This window comes from Mesoplodon bidens (assembly GCF_964165515.1).
Source record: "Mesoplodon bidens genome assembly, chromosome: 18".
Taxonomy (NCBI): Eukaryota; Metazoa; Chordata; class Mammalia; order Artiodactyla; family Ziphiidae; genus Mesoplodon; species Mesoplodon bidens.
This window is the reverse complement of record NC_138175.1, coordinates 48,824,553-48,842,485: the sequence shown is the minus strand read 5'-3', so window position 1 is coordinate 48,842,485 and position 17,933 is coordinate 48,824,553. Positions and strand designations below refer to the sequence as shown.

General features: G+C 44.3%; 1 protein-coding gene across 1 annotated transcript; it reads left to right on the top strand.

Moving 5' to 3' along the window:
• Window positions 1–2,112: 2,112 nt before the first annotated feature.
• On the top strand, window positions 2,113–11,965 carry LOC308605353 (cytochrome P450 2G1-like; the record flags this gene model as incomplete). The annotated part of the gene is given in 10 exon segments (XM_081215275.1): window positions 2,113–2,292; window positions 2,879–3,041; window positions 4,637–4,786; window positions 6,406–6,566; window positions 6,819–6,947; window positions 6,951–6,995; window positions 7,790–7,931; window positions 9,923–10,110; window positions 10,237–10,378; window positions 11,784–11,965. Coding segments are annotated over 10 exon segments (1,482 nt in total).
• Window positions 11,966–17,933: the final 5,968 nt, after the last annotated feature.

Below are 17,933 nucleotides of genomic sequence, written 5' to 3'. Positions count from 1 at the left end.
AAAAATATAGTCATCATGAGCTAACAGTTTTACAGAATTGTAAAATGCTTAGACATTGATCAATTGTGTAAAAGAAGTGATATCCTATTTTGAAATGAGATTATCTTTAAATGGACCTGTTAGAAAATATGCTTAGCTTGACATGAAAAAGTCCCATAATTGCTTTTTAAAAATGTCTATGTTTTGGATAATTTTTCATAGCAGAAAGGAAGAAATTCAGAAGCCCCATTCATTATCCTTTTCACTTTCCAACAGAAGAATGACCCCTGTGCCAAACTCAGCCTCTAAAATTTGGTTCCTAAGATTCTGCAAGTTTTGGGGGGGTTTTTTGTTTTGTTTTTTGGAACTGAGAACAACAGTTATGCACTGGCTGTACCTTCCTGCACCTACTGAAAACATCTAGGCGGAGGTGAAAGGTCATCCTGCCCCTCTCCCCACAGCTCCTCACTTTCCTAAAGCTGATCCCCCACTGCCAAATGGAAGAATCCATAGAGCATTGAAAACTTAAAATTATAGAATTCTGGAACCCTCAAACATTAGAACAACAGATTTGGAGAACGACAGAATCTTAGAAAAATGCCAGCTTGGGGAGGCTGTTTAGTTCAGTCTTGGAACCATCCCACAAAACACCTCTTCTTAGACTTTGCACAAAGTCTAAATGAGTCTTCTTAGACTATGCACAAAGACCTCCCAGACCCACTTTTCTTACCTCCCTGGAAAAAATTTCAATTCTAGCTATCCTCCCTTCTACTGAAGCCAGAAAAGAAGACAACAGAGTGGGATGGTGAGAGGGGCTGTTCTGAGAATACTTTCTTTCTCCAGCCTGTCTAAATTGGAGGACAAGACTCACAACCACCACCATCACAGATAATAATTAAGAGTCTAATCCTGAAGGAGTGTAAGTGTGTGTGTTGGGAGGGGGTCAGAATGGAAGGGAGAGGCAGAAGATGGGAGAGTCTAAGGAGGCAGGCTAGAGCTGACTCGTACCCCATGAGAGACATTCTAGCAGCATATCCAAGATCGAGAAGGTGGTGCTTTGTGAGTCGCTCAGTTTTCCCAGAATTCCTACCACTTCTGGACACAGGACACCTCAGCATAAACAGCCAAACCTTATTCCAAACGTGCAGGCTTCCTAACAGATTCAATTTCCACGCCAGAGAATCAAGACACATGAGAAGGGCTTTTGGATTGTGTTTAATAATATGTATAGGTAGAATATAATACCCAGGAATTTTGTTTCAGGTCAGTAAAGAAGATTTACAAATATTTGGTACAAAAAGAATTGAAAACCATTATTTAGATTATTACAGAGAGCAATCACTAGGTCATGTCTCTAGAGGTGATCTTCCCCTCTAGAGATTGGGACTCAGAAGTGGTCCCTACATCTTAGACTTTGAAAATGAATATGTGCACACACACACCAGCAAAGTTCTGATAAACCAACACAGGTAACCTTTGATTGTTACTATTTAATATATCTTTAGTAAAAACAGTAGAACTTGTTGAATTAAACCCTTTCAATAAAGTTATTGCTTTTGCTATTCTAAATCTTCATCTTACTCTCTCTCTTTTTATTTTTTAACCGGTTAACTAGGGTCTAGCAAAGAGAGAGGAGCCATCTCTGTTCTCTATCAAGACTTTCTAAAACAGTATGGTTACCCTATTTGACAGACAGGGAAGCTGGGTCCAAGAGGGTTAGGTGACTCACCCAATGAAGAAAAGATGGAACTTAAATTTGAACTCAGATTGTACAACCCTTAATGAAATAGCCTAAAAATGATGTTCACCTGTTTCCCACGTCCTACCAAGACAAGTTGAACTAGAAACTGAGCTGAGGGAGAACTGAGGAACTGGAAATATGAAGAAAGGGGAATGGCCCCAGTGGATTTTCCCAGATGAATTCAATCTATCTTTATTCAGTCGGGAGATTATAGGTTATATAATCACCGCCGCCGCCCCCACCCCCACCCCAGATAAAGCAATCTCTTCCTTGATGGCATCCACACCCAGAAAACTTGAATCCCAGGGTGTTCAGATTTCTGCACAGCTGATTTGCCAGAATGTATTTAGGCAGGATCTGGTACTCTGGACACAACCCCTCGACCTGGCACCATGGAGCTGAGAGGCGCCTTCTCCATCTTTCTGGCACTCTGCTTGTCTTGTCTGCTCATCCTCATCGCCTGGAAATGGACCAGCAAAGGGGGAAAGCTGCCCCCTGGTCCCACACCGATACCTTTCCTGGGGAACCTGTTGCAAGTCCGTACTGATGCCACTTTTCAGTCTTTCATGAAGGTGAGTCTGTCTACTCCTCTCCTAGAGCTGGAAGCAATTAATTCTATAGACCGATAATGTAGACATTTCTGACTTCTAAAACACAGGCTCTTGGAAACATAACCTTAAATGTCTGGAATTCCAGAATCTGAAACTCTTGGAAACACAGACTCCTAGCATGTTAAACCTTAAGACTCTCACAACCTCAGGACTTTGGAATAACCTTACCTTCTATCCTTAAACACAAGAACCCTTGCACTCTGTTGGTCTTTGAACTTTGAGACTCAGTGTCACGAAATCTTAGGATTCTAGAAATTTAGCACTTCAGAGACAGAAGCATGGATCTTGGAGTTCCATCTCATCCAGGTCCATCATTTTATAGATGCAGAAACCAAGCCTTGTGGCAGGGTTGGAGGATCTTTCCCAGGATGATAGAAGCCAAGGCTTCTGAGACTTTTCCTCAGTAGTCTTTCCAAGCCCAGAGCTCACCTTTATCTGTTAATCCCACATTTCTATCTCCTTGAAATCTCCATCTCCTAAAATTCTTGTTGGTTGTTACTTGGTACTCCAATCAGCTCCCTCCTCTTATGTCTTCCTTCACTCTCAGCTCAGGGAGAAATATGGTCCAGTCTTCACTGTGTACATGGGTCCCCGGCCGGTAGTTGTTTTATGTGGACATGAAGCAGTGAAGGAAGCCCTGGTAGACCGAGCAGATGAGTTCAGCGGCCGTGGAGAATTGGCTTTAATAGAGCGAAACTTCCAAGGTCATGGTAGGTAACAACAACAAAAAAAATAAAAACAAAATGTAATCACAAAGTGTAATGTACTTCTATGTCCCAGGTTCTTTGATAAGTATTCTAAATGAATTATTGCAGTGACTCCTCTGAGGGAGCTATTAAAGTCTTACTAATTTTGCAAATGAGGAAGTCGAGGGTGAGAGAGGTTAGATAATAACAGTAAGTGGCAGAACCATTTTATTTTGAACCCAAACCATGTGACTCTAGAATATCTTCTGTGTTACTTGTGTTCTTATTTTTAATGGATTAGTGACACTGTTTGTGTACTCACTCAAGCCCTCATAGCCAAACTTACTTCTTATTTTCCTCTATGTATATACACACCCAACCCATAAGTCTGTGCATCCACCCTTTAGATAGATACCTTTCTAAGGTTACCTATACATCCATCTCTAATTGCCCACATCCTTCAATTCCAAGCAGCCTCACAACATTCTTTTGATACTTCCATCCATCAGTCTATCCCTATACTTTTCCTTCCACCCATCCATTTTTCCATTGGTCCATACATCCGCCAAAACAATCCATCCATTCATTAGACTTTTTATACAAATATCTTTCCATCCAATTGATCTATACATTTATCAATTAACTTTCCATTTACCCATCTATCCATCATTCCATCCATCCGTTCATTTATCCTTCCATTGTTCATCCACCTATTAATCTTTCAATCATCCATACATCCTTCCAGCCATTTATCCATACATCTGAAACCACCCATCCATTAACCCTTCACCCATCCACTAAGTCTTTCATCCATCCATTCATCAGTCATTGCAGCCATAAACTCTTCCTCCCATTCATTAATCTATCAAAATCATTTCATTAAATTTCCAAATACTAATTCACCAATCCATGCACGTCTGGAAACTTCTAAATACTGCTTACTGCGTGGTAACTCCTTTTGCGTAGGTATATTGATGTACAGGTGTGATCTTCTGTGTACACTTATGTGTTTATGTCTAGAGAATCCAAGTAGAACATAGAAAATAGAAGTAGTCTCCCCATTCTGGTGTACTCTATATGGCATTCTATCTATATCTCCCTCCATATTCCTATGCATCCATCCATCCTATGCATCTACCCAGTTTCAGGTCTCTATCTTGTACGAAACTCTCCTTGATCTCCCCCAATCACTACTAGCCTGATTTCCTTCACCTCAGTTCTGGACTGTTTTTGAGGTCCAGTAGGGAGGGAACTTTAGTCTCCCTATTAAGCCTGGGAGGTTGGAAGAGGCATCCCCGAGAGCAGAGTTTACAGCTGTCATATTCTGGCACCCTCCCAGTCCAGCACAGAGTTGGGCACACAAAGGAGTGGAGGGGCTTCCCTGGTGGCGCAGTGGTTGAGAGTCCGCCTGCCGATGCAGGGGACACGGGTTAGTGCCCCGGTCTGGGAGGATCCCACGTGCCGCGGAGCGGTTGGGTCCGTGAGCCATGGCCGCTGAGCCTGCGCATCCGGAGCCTGTGCTCCGCAACGGGAGAGGCCACAACAGTGAGAGGCCCTCGTACCGCAAAAAAAAAAAAAAAAGGAGTGGAAGCAGGAGCCTGACACTTAGATTCTGGCAGGTGTAGCTCTAGCCAATGGAGAACGATGGAGGATCCTCCGACGCTTCTCCCTGACCATTCTTCGGGACTTCGGGATGGGGAAGAGGAGCATTGAGGAGCGCATCCAGGAGGAGGCCAGCTTCCTACTAGAGGAATTGCGCAAGACCAAGGGTATGGGGGCCACAAGGGGGAGGGCTACAAGGGGACTGGGTGGTTATAGAGAGCTCAGTCATGACAAGGTGGGCCTTGGTGGGAGAAAGCTTTGGAATGAGAGAGGATGAAAAAGATGGAGGATTTACTGAGATTTCCAGCCAGAGTCCATGTTAAAAGTTCACATGAGGGCTTCCGTGGTAGCGCAGTGGTTGAGTGTCTGCCTGCCGATGCAGGGTACACGGGTTCGTGCCCCGGTCCGGGAAGATCCCACATGCCGCGGAGTGGCTGGGCCCGTGAGCCATGGCCACTGAGCCTGTGCGTCCGGAGCCTGTGCTCCGCAACGGGAGAGGCCACAACAGTGAGAGGCCCGCGTACTGCAAAAAAAAAAAAAAAAAGTTCACATGAAAGACCCTTAGGGATCACTTGTCCAGAGACTTGAATCAGTGGATCTCCAGGAGTTTTTGAGCTCCTGATATCACAGGCAGACTGTGGCGATATGTGAGTTTGTGCCCTTTCCTGGTGACAGGATTAAATTTTATTACATCTATCTATCTATCTATCTATCTATCATCTATCTATCTAGGTATATATTCACACATACACATACAAAAATACATAATTTTGGTAAAAACCATGTAATGTAAAATTTTGCCAGCCTAACTATTTCTAAGTGTACAGTTCAGTAGTGTTACATATATTCACATTGTCGTGAAACAATTTTTAGAACTCCATGGATGCTAAATTATCTGCATAAAGACTTTGAAAGTTCACGTACCCCTAGAAATTATTTGCAAAACTGCATTTTTGTGAATATATGCATTGTTTTAGAGAAATTGTCCCCAAACCCACTGACCTGACCGGCATCCTATTTTATAGATGATGCAGCTGAGGCCAAGGGAAGAATTTTCCTAATACCTCAGATAGAATCATTGGTAGAGGTAGACAGATCCAGCCATTCTTTTTTTTTTTAATGTGTCCTTTACCACCACTTCTTTCCCAAATGTGTGACTCTCCAGCACAAACAATTAAATACTAATAACAAAAAATAATGATTAAGCTCCACCAGCATTTTTTTCAAGTTTTTAAAAATAAATTTATATATTTATTTTATTTATTTTTGGCTGCATTGGGTCTTCATTGCTGCGCGCGGGCTTTCTCTAAGTTGCGGCGAGCTGAGGCTTCTCATTGCAGTTGTTTCTCTTGTTGCGGAGCACGGGCTCTTAGGCACACAGTCTTCAGTAGCTGTGGCGCACAGGCTTCAGTAGTTGTGGCGCATGGGCTTAGTTGCTCCGTGGCATGTGGGATCTTCCTAGACCAGGGCTCGAACCCATGCCCCCTGCATTGGCAGATGGATTCTTAACCACTGTGCCACCAGGGAAGTCCCTCCACCAGCATTTCTTGTGTTTACTACTTGTCAGGCACTGTGCTAAGTATTTCACATGAATAATTATATTGAATTCTCATGAACCCATGAAGGGGCTACTAAACAAACTTGCAGATTGGGAAATCTAGACTCAAAACACAAAAATGAAGTAACTAAAAAATGCTGTTAAGCAGTTGAGTCAGGACTCATATCTGCAACTGAATGATTTCACATCCCATGTTCCTACTCATGGCCTCCAACTTCCATCACCCAGGGGCCCCCATCGAACTTACTTTCTTCCTGAGCCGCACTGTCTCCAATATCATCAGTTCTGTCGTCTTTGGAAGCCGCTTTGAATATGAGGACAAGCAGTTCCTGAAGCTGCTGCAGATGATCAACGAGAGTTTCATCGAGATGAGCACACCCTGGGCCCAGGTGCCCACCAGCCACCACTCTGTCCACCCCAACCTCAGTTAACTAAGCCCCTGCCTCTACCTCACTTAATCCTCCCACAATCCTGGGAGGCAAATATCAAAATGTCCTGGGTCTCCAAGAAGCAAAGAGCCTCATGCAGGCAATTCTCAGACCCAATGCTGGATGTTGAGCCCAACTATTTGACTCCAGACTCAGCCCATGCTGGCCTCTGGTGCCCATTGTTGACAAATCTCCTTTGCTTATTCCCCACAGTTATATGACATGTATTCTGGAATCATGCAATATTTGCCAGGAAGACACAATTGCATCTACTACTTGGTAGAGGAGCTCAAGGACTTCATTGCCTCCAGGGTCAAGATCAATGAAGCATCCCTTGACCCCTAAAACCCTCGAGACTTCATTGACTGCTTCCTCATCAAGATGCACCAGGTACCTCTTCCTCCTCCCCCAGTCCTTTCCTCTCATCTCCCCAATCCCTACCGCCTACAACTTTAAACTCATCAGTAAACATATTGACGACAAAAGAGCAAGTATTGTTTCACATGGTTTACTTTTATTTATAGATGAGATATAGAAACTGTAAAGGCATAAACTCTTAAACTTTGAATCTAAAAATTCTAAGAACGTGAAAACTTAAAATCTTACACCTTTCTAATCCTATATGCCAGAGACTTACAAATATAGAAAAGTAGAATGAGTCTTTAGAGTCTTAGAATTGGCGGAGCTTAAACATTTAAAGTCTAAACTTTGGAGTTTAAAGCTTAAAGTCTTGGATATGTAGCAATTTAGAAGCTTAATACTTCTATATCATGGATACTTAGAATTTTAGAAATTTATATATTTTTATTGTAGAACCTCTGTACTAGGCAGTTTTAAATTATGTTACCCTAATGTCCTAGAACTTTCAAAGGCAATGTCCTGTCAACTTTCTGACAAAGCAATCTCTACTTTTTTCTCCTTCATTCTCCCCACTGTTCACTACACTTCAACTATACCGGCAACTATGCTGGCCTTCTCTTTGTTTTTTCTCACCCGGCACACTTTGTGGTTCCACGCCAGGCACACTTCTGCCTCAGGACCTTTGCTCTGGCTGTTTCCTCTCCCAGATACTTACCTGGTTCACCCATCTTTTGTGTTTTCACAAAGCCCTACCTTATACACAGGGAGAAAATAAGATAGAGGCAGAGAAGGGTGATTCTATTTATTATCCCTGTCATTTTCAGGATAAAAACAATCCCCACACGGAATTCAACTTCAAGAATTTGGTCCTCACCACTCTCAACCTCTTTTTTGCTGGCACTGAGACTGTGAGCTCTACGCTATGCTATGGGTTGCTGCTGCTGATGAAGCATCCTGAGGTAGAAGGTGAGCATCCACCTGAGCTGCTTACCTGGTAACTCTCATTTCCAACAAGAAAAAAGACATCATCTTGAAACCTTCGAACCCTACAGCTTTAGACTCTTCATACTTTAGAAACTTAGGATGTGTAATCTCAGAATCTCTGGCTTGGAAGGCCGTTTAATTTAATCTTCTGCTTGGTGCCTATAATAGTTTATGCAGTAAATTATGAGAAACTTAGTAGCTTAAAACAACAAAAATCTATTATCTTACAGTTCTGGAGTTCAGAAGTTTAAATAGGCTTTCACTGGATCGAACCAAGGTAGATCTGATTCCTTGCTTTTTCCAATTTCTAAAGCTGTATTCCTTTCATTCCTGGGCTCACGATTTTTCCTTCAACTCCAAAGCCAGCAACATAGGGCCCTCAAGTCTCTCTTTGCTTCCGTTGTCACATCTTCTCTGACTCTGACCCTTCTGCCTCCTTCTTATATAGACATTTGTGATTGCATGTAGGACCAACCTGGATTACTCAGGATAATCTCCCCATCTCAAAATCCTTAATTATATCTGCAAAGTGCCCTTGGTCATGTAAGGTAACAGTCATAGGTTCCAGGGGTTAGGAGGTAATATCTTTTTTTTTTTTTTTGGCCACACCACACGGTATGCGGGATCTTCCCCAACCAGGAATCGAACCTGTGCCCCCTGCATTGGGAGCATGGAGTCTTACCCACTGGACCACCAGGGAAGTCCTGGCGGTAATACTTTGATGGCCACTATTTAGCCAGCTATAGTGCCAGAATCAAATAGAATCCATCACCAGTAAATTGCAATCTAGTCTGGTTGGGTAACTCCAGTAATGAGAAACTCATTACTCACCCAAGGAAAATCCCTAGTTTTGGTCCCTTTCCCTTCTTTTTTTTTGTTTTTTTAACTAATTTATTTATTTACTTTTGGTTGTGTTGGGTCTTCGGTGCTGCACATGGGCTTGCTCTAGCTGCGGCAAGCGGGGGTTTCCCTTCCTTGTGGTGTGCAGGCTTCTCACTGTGGTGGCTTCTCTTGTTGCAGAGCACAGGCTCTAGGCGCCTGAGCTTCAGTAGTTGTGGCACGTGGGCTCAGTAGTTGTGGCTTGCAGACTGTAGAGTGCAGGCTCAGTAGTCGTGGTGCACGGGCTTCGTTGCTCCACGGCATGTGGGATCTTCCCAGACCAGGGCTCGAACCCGTGTCCCCTGCATTGGCAGACGGATTCTTAACCACTGTGCCACCAGGGAAGTCCCCCCTCTCCCTTCTAATGCAGTTCAAAACAAACAAACAAATTTCTCTTGTTACAGATAATAGGAGAGACTAACTTATCTTCACTCAAACTCATCTAGTCCCTCCTTCATTGTCCAAGTTGTCTTTTACAATCTAAATCATCAAATATTTAATGGACATCGTCTATGTGCTAGGCAGTATCCTAATTACTTGCATGCTGGATTTTATGTAAAATTTACAACTCTATGAGCTTGTTAGACCGTCACGTCCATTTTGAAGATGAAGAAACAGAAGCTCAGAAGGTAAAGTCATTCGCCCCAAGGTCACTCATCCAGGAAGTGCAGAGAGGAGTAACTGCACCAATAGTGTTTGTAATCACTGTCGTCACATCATTGTTGTCATTTGCTTCAATCCTGTCCTTGTTACCTATTTCCCATCCTGTCAAAAATCTGTGCCTGGCAGCTCAGCTGGGAGCAGGACACTGCCCTGAGCATCAGCCTTCCATGGTTCCTCAGTGTTTTCAAGATAAAGATCAGATGTCCCAGCTGACATGCAAGGCTCCACTCCTGCCTCCTGGTCTGATGAGTGTTTATCAGCACCACCAATTCTTATTCTTGTCAGGTGTTAAGAATAAAGAGACAGTCCAAATGCACATGGCCTGCTCCCTCAGGGTCCACAGGTGCTGAAGATACAAACCCACAACCCAACCCTGGACTCTAGAAACACCTCCTGCATCATTGTCTGCTATGTTTTCTGGTCTCTTCCAGCCAAGATCCATGAAGAGATTGACCAGGTGATCGGACCACACCGGATCCCAAGTGTCGATGACCGGGCCGAGATGCCCTACACAGATGCCGTGATCCATGAGATACAGAGACTGACAGATATCGTGCCCATGGGTGTCCCCCATAGTGTCAACCGGGACACTCATTTCCGAGGCTACCTTCTGCCTAAGGTGGAGTTGTACCTTCGTTGTCACTCTTCCCTCCACTGTGCCCCTCTATCCTCTGCATTCCCTACCATACTCCATACTTCATACTCCAACACTGATTTCTCCTAACCGCCCCCATATTCATCCCAGGGCACCGACGTGTTTCCTCTGCTTGGCTCAGTCCTCAAAGACCCCAATTACTTCCGCTACCCAGATGCCTTCTATCCCCAGCACTTCCTGGATGAGCAGGGCCGCTTCAAGAAGAATGAAGCCTTTGTGCCTTTTTCTTCTGGTAGGTGTCTATGGTCTGAGTCCCTACCACCACCACCCCTGCAGAAACATGCTAGATATATCCCACAACCATTGGTCTGTATTTGACATTCAGGTTTGAATGGGAAGTTGAATGCTATTTCATAGAATCATACAATCCTAGAATTCCAGAATTCCAGAATGATGGAATATTAGAAACATTGACTCTGATAATTAGAAAAGTAATAGCACTAAACAGGGGTCAGCATATTTTTTCGAAGGACCAAATAGAAAATATTTTAGGCTTGCTGGCCATATGGTCTCTGTGTGAACTGTGCAATCTGCATTACTCAGCTCCACCATTGTACTACAAAAGCAACCACAGACATTCATAAATAATGAGCATGTCCGGGGGATTCCCTGGTGGTCCAGTGGTTAGGACTCTGAGCTTCCACTGCATGGGGCCCGGGTTCGATCCCTTCTTGGGGAGCTAAGATCCCACAAGCCACACAGCACTGCCAGAAAAAAAAAAAAAAAGAGCATGTCTGTGATGGATGCCAAAGAAAACTATAGACATATAGACAATAAAATTTGAATTTTGTTTAATTTTCACATCACAATATATTATTTTTCTCTGATTTTTTTAACCACTTAAAAAGGTTAAAAGATTCTTAGTTTGCAGACAGTACAAAACAGGCAGCAAGGAAGATCTGCCCAATGAACAGTAGCTTGGTAACTCATAATATCTTAGAACAATTGTATTTTAAGTGTAAGCCACGTTGAACCTGGTATCAGTAAAGTGTTAGGAAACAGGACCCCACTTCACCACTTACAAACACCATCAGTGGGGCCATGAATGAGTTACTTCAGCTCCCTGTCTGTAAAATGGAGAGTAATCTCTTCAAACAATTGGAAGGGTGACTGACAAACAGCAAGCACTATTTTTTCCCCATTTTTATTGGAGTATAGTTGATTTGCAATGTTGTGTTAGTTTCTACTGTACAGCAAAGTGAATCAGTTGCATGTGTACATATATCAACCCTTTTTTTAGAGCAAGCGCTATTTAAGTGTGACGTTTTATCTTCCCTCACCAGTGTCTGGCACCTAGTAGGCACTTCATAAACCTTTAAGAACTGGAAATGAAAAGAATCTTCAAATTCGTGGATCCTTTAGAACCATTCATTCCATGCTAGAATCTGTTGGAATTTGAGCCATCAAAGGAGTAGCTTCCACATGTTGAGCCCCTATAAGTGGAAGATCCTAGGAGAGCACTAACTATAGAAACCCACTGCATCTTTATAATAACCCTAAAAAGTGGGTGTTATCATGACCCCAGAGATGCTGAGGAGGCAGCTGAGGCGGAGGGGTGGTGGGACCGGAACACTCTCCCTGCTCCCATTATCCCGTGCGGCTCTGACCCTCCCTCGCGCCCTCCTCTATGCCCACAGGAAAGCGCGTCTGCCTGGGTGAGGCCATGGCCCGCATGGAAATCTTTCTCTACTTCACCTCCATCCTTCAGAACTTCTCCCTACGCTCGCTGGTGCCACCCGCTGACATCGATGTCACGCCCAAGGTCTCGGGCTTTGGCAACATCCCTCCGACCTATGAGCTCTGCCTCACGGCCCGCTGAGCGCCCCCTGTTGGATGTGGCAGGAACCGTCCGAGAACAGAGCCCTGCCCACGCGTCCACGCGCACCCAACCTCTTCATCTTCCTAAATTCTCACAACAGTCCTAAGAGAAGGCACTGTTACACTGTCAAGGGACACAGGTCAGCGAGGTTCACCCAGAAATAGGGAGCTGTGTATCTTCTACATCCAGCAGAAAAGCAATGCCCTGTCCAAGACTTTGGCAAAGGCTTGCAGATTTTAAGTTCATTTGTTCACCTCCAGCTAGGTTTCTGACTGTACCAAATTCTTGTTGTAGACTCCATACCTTTATGTTGTTCCTTCGACTTTTCCCTGATAAAGACCAAAGGCAGCCAATGAAGAATAAGCATAATAAACTTTTTAACTCGTATAGTGCATTAGAAAAGCAAAGTAGGGAAATGGGCTAGAGAATTCCAGAATTGGAGTTTTCAGTTGGTGGCATGGGTGGGTTCCCAAGGCAGTAAGGAGCAAGCTGTGCAGATATCTGGGAAGGGGGTGCTCGTGGCAGAACAATTAAGAAGAGCAGAGTCATAAGGCAGAAGACTGTGTGTGTGTGCGTGAATCCACAAGGAGACACGTGGCTGGAGTAATGGAGGAAATGAGAGAGTAGGAGTGAATGAGATGAGGCAAAGGGTTAAAGGGCTAAGGGCTTCCCTGGTGGCGCAGTGGTTGAGAGTCCGCCTGCCGATGCAGGGGACACGGGTTTGTGCCCCGGTCCGGGAAGATCCCACATGCCGCGGAGCGGCTGGGCCCGTGAGCCATGGCCGCTGAGCCTGCGCGTCCGGAGCCTGTGCTCCGCAGCGGGAGAGGCCACAACAGTGAGAGGCCCATGTATCGCAAAAAAAAAGAAAAAAAAGGGTTAAAGGGCTGGATTGTGTGGGGCCTCGTGGCCCTTGGCGAGGACCTGAGCGAGATGGAGGTCTTTGGGAAGGTTGGTGAACATAGGGTGACATGTATCGACATGTTCTAAATGGCTCGCTCTAGCTATTACACAATGAATAAACTGAGGGAGGGAGGGCAAAATCAGGGACCAATTAAGAAGCTACTACAAGCAGTGATGTTGGCTCAGACACAGCAGAACCAGTAGAGATGGGGAGAGATGATGGATTTGGGATTTATTATGATGCATGAGATTGCAGGGTTTGCTAATGTATTGAACACAGGGCGTGAGTGAAAGAGGGGTTTCAGGTATCACTCTAGGGATAACAGCTCATCCTTTATAACTTCTTTCTCAACAGGATACCTCCCAGAGACTCCCAAGTCCCCTAACAGTCAAGGTTCCAATTTTTAATCCACATAAAATGTCTTTGGCTACTTTACATAGAAAAGTCTGCTAGCTACTGGAAGGTGATTGGTTAGCTCACAAAATCAATAGGAATTCTGGAAGGCTAGGCTAAGAAGATGAGTAGGAAAAAAAAGAGCTGTGCCAGGAGAACATCAGCCAAGGTAATGACCAGAACCATCCAGCTAGGGGCTGCTGCCGCCACTGCCACCCCACCCAATCCCCAGGCACTGAACACTACTGCTTTGGGACTCTTGACCCATTGAAGCCACTGTGGACAACTTCCTAATTGTGTCTGTGTTTTTGTGTCACTTCCTCCAGCAAGAGTCAAAGTTCCCAGCAGGATGATCCAGTTAGCCAAGCCACAGTCAGAATGTGGTGAGGAAGAATTAATGTTACCCCTTCAGCTGCTGTAGTGGGAGACAAAGACTTTCCCCTGATGAAGAGTCACACAATATGGGATTTTCTAAAATTGGAAGAGTTTTGAGACTGGGTATGTGATCAAGAACAAATGCCATGATGGACAGTATGTAAATTGAGCCCTTCAGGAAACAGAGGTTTAGACAGAGCTGGGCGTGCCTCATTTTATTGGGGGGTAATGTGTGGGAAAGACAAAAGAGGAAGAAAGCAGAGTGGGTCAGGAAAAGTCTTCAGACCAGGATACAGATCTGACACCCATGGAAGGAAAGAAGGGAGGGAGAAGATTTGGGCAGTGAGAGACGAGGACCACCATGGAGAGTCACCTAATGGGTACCTCTGTAGTGAAGATTGCTGTTAGGGGTGTCTCACGTTGGACAAGAAATGGTCATGCCTTGTACTCACCTTCACTTTTATTGATGAGGAGAGTCAATTAGAAACTTCCTAGTAATTCCAAGAGCTATAAGGCACTGTAGTCATTCAACACACATCCCTATTCTAAGTGGGGTCCTGTGGAAGGAACTTATGCCATAATGGTGACCGGGATAGATTCATTCAGTGACCACATGGGGCTCACACTGAACTGAAGAAGACTAACATCTCTGGACAGTGACAGCAAGAGTAGCCAGGTCTCTGATGGAAGGACAGGATAGTGTCGAAGGCTATGATGCAAGAAGAGAAGCCCAAAGGTTTGGGGTGGCACCAGATGAAAAAGTTTTGAGAGAGTCAATATCCCCTTTATTTCCTTGGAGTAAATTCTTCTCAGAAATTAGGTGAATCAATTGTCTTTATACTTTCACTGGTAGGAAGAACACATCAGGATATATGAATCAGAGAGGACATTTTCTTTACTTTTTTTTGGCTTTTAAAAAGGTTTTATTTGGATATAATTCACATGTCATAAAATTCACCCACTTAAAGTGTATAATTAAATGTTTTTTGATACATTCATAGATAGGTACAATCATCACTGTAGTCGATTTTGGAACATTTTCATCACCTCAAAAATAAACCTCATACCTTCTAGGTGTCACTTGCCTACTCTGTCACCCCACACCCCACCCTAAGCAACAACTAATCTACTTTCTATCTCTATAGGTTCTCTGTTCTTGACTTTCCTATAAATGGAATCATGCAATATGTGGTCTTTTGTGACTGGCTTCTTTTGCCTAGCATAATGTTTTCAAGGTTCCTGCTAGTGACAGTATGTATCAGTACTTTATTCCTTCTTATGGCTGAATACAATTCAATTGTATGGATATACTATATTTTGCTTATCCATTTTTCTGTTAATGGATGTATTAGCTTGCTAAGACAGGTAGTTTCTTAGGTACCATATCAAAGCATAACAAACTGAGTGGCTTAAAAAAAAAAAAACAGATGGGCTTCCCTGGTGGTGCAGTGGTTGAGAGTCCGCCTGTCAATGCAGGGGACATGGGTTCGTGCCCCGGTCCAAGAAGATCCCACATGCCACGGAGCGGCTAGGCCCGTGAGCCATGGCCGCTGGGCCTGCACATCCGGAGCCTGTGCTCCACAACGGGAGAGGCCACAACAGTGAGAGGCCCGTGTACCGCCAAAACAACAACAACAACAAAAATTCTTTCCTTTTTGAGTCTGCCTCCTTCATCCCTGTCATCTAGCAAACTTTCCCCCCTCTCTCTACTCCAAGACCTGACATTCTTCTGAGAAGGAGCTACTTCAGTGGCCATGGGCATGAGCTGTCCAAACAACCAGACAAAAGGAAACTTGACTTTGTTCTCTTCTTTGGACTTCTACTTCACTGCATTCCAACACTCCCACCAGCCCTACCCTAATCTTTGTCATCACTGAAATCTGAAACACAAACATCTCACTCCCTGACCAAACCCCTTGTTCTCCAGGCTCACTCACCATTTCACTGCCAATAGCCTGGATGGTAACACTGGTTGAGCAGGTCTTTGGTTAATGTTTCAAAGAATACAAAAACAATAAAAGGTCAAGTCTCCTCCCTATTAAGAGACCTTTTAAATATACATTTTCAACATTTTGGAATGTTTTGTTTCAGGCTTACAAGGAAGTTTTTCAAAAACCACAGGCTATCAAGGACAGTTTTCTGATGGTTCATAAAGTTAAGAAAAGGTGGAGCTTGGCAGTCTAGAGTGGTGGTGAAGAGCATGAAATTTAGAGTCAGTCACATGAGGCCATGTTCAGCCTCTACATTTATTGCCTGTGAAACCCAAAGCAACTCACTTCCAACTCTTTGGACCATACTTAACTCATTTGCAAAATGGGGATGACAAAACCAACACCATAGGCTTGCTATGAGGACTTTAATAAGATCACATTCATTAAAAATTTCACACAGTAAGATGCTAAGTTCAGTGAATGATATCACTATTGCAGTACTAGTATTTAAATTTAAAACAAGAAAACTAACTTAAGATTCTCATTTGGGGAATTCCCTGGCAGTCCAATGGTTAGGACTCCATGCTTTCACTGCCAAGGGTGCGGGTTCAGTCCCTGGTCAGAGAACTAAGATCCCACAAGCCGCACGGTGTGGCCAAAAAAAAAAAGATTCTCATTTGGAAATTTGTTGGAACTAGTTAGAGGTGGTGGTTTCTCAACACGGTGAATGTACCAAATGCTGCTGAACATTTTATGGTGTATAAATTACACTTCAATTTTTAATAAAAGATTCTCATTTGGACAGCGTCATACATTTCAGGCACACTTGTGGGCATGAGCCAGGTTTTTCCTAAGAGTTTTGGGTCAGGCTAGGGGGTAGAGGATAGAGAGTTAGTTGATACGGTTGGGACAGGGAGCAGGGAGGTGTTACTGTGAAATATACCTGTTCTGTTCCATCTATCTCACATATCCAAGACCTGGCTTGGACCGCCCTGCTCTCTTCCCTTACCTGTGAACTCATCCCACAAGACTCAGTTCAAATGACATCTCCCCTACCAGGCCTTCCCAATCCTCAACCCTAAGTAGTAATTTATTACTAATAATTACTAATTAAAACTAATGGCATCATTGAGGACTTTAATTTATCCAGTTCTGCTCTCCCACTAGCCTAAGAAATCCCCAAGAGCAGGGACTATGCCATGGTTCAACATGTCCAAAGTTGACCTCGTTTTCTCTTGCCTCAGACCTGCTCTTGACCTGTGTCCCCAAACCAATAAACAACACTACCATCTCTCCCCAACACTAGCCTCCTCCCTCACTACAGCAAAGTCAACATATAACCAAGTAAGAATTAGTTCTTCCTTCCATATCTTTCTCCAACCCACCCTCTCTCCCCATCCCCATGGTCCTGTCCTCTCTCACCTGTAGAAGTCACTTCCTCATCTCTCGGCTTATGGTCTCATCTCCAAAAATCTGAAGAATCTTTCTGAAACACAAATCTGACCATTTTGTTCCCCTGCTTAAAAGCCTTCTGTGACTCTCCGTAGCTTCAGGACAGAGTCTAAACTCCCTCAACCCAGTTGCATATGGTGCACCAGATCGGACACCTGCTCATGGCTCCAGACTCACCAGTGAACATGGCCCCAGATCTCTGTGCTCTAATAAGCTCTCAACCATGCTCCACGGGCCTCTGGCCTTTATACAAGCTGATTGCTCTGCCTGGAACTCTCCCTCCCAACTCTCCCTATCCTTCCATGGAAAAATTCCTACTGAGCCCTCTAGTGGTTTACCCAGAAGCTACAAGGCTGAATCAGGTGTCCCAGCCGTGAGCCCCGCCATCTTGACCTTGACCCCTCTGCCTGTGCCTTCTCATCCCAGCACTATTCATTCTGAGCTGTCATTGTCTGGTGACTGATCTGTCTGGCCCTCTGGAGTGAGAGCTCCTTGAGGGCAGGTCCCAGGGCTGTCTTGGTCACCCCTGCGCCCTCAACATCACCCAGCACAAGCTGGCATGAAGTAGTGGGTTCAGTAAACACTGGTTGAATGCCTCTATTAAAAGGCTTAAGAGCCTGGGGCTAATACTGTGGGAAAGAGAATTTTCTGAGAAGAAGTTGATCCAATGGGAGTGACCTACCTCAGAATGTTCTCAGGACACATCTGTCCTATGGAAGTTTTTCTACTTAGTATGACCCTTGAAGACTGAAGGAGGTAATATCCTGAAAAATAAGGGAACTATTTGTTTTTTTTAAGAAGGGAAATGGAGGGACTTCCCTGGCTGTCCAGTGGTTAAGTATTCACCTTCCAATGCAGGGGGTGCGGGTTCGATCCCTGGTGGAGGAGGTAAGATTCCACATGCCTCACTGGCTAA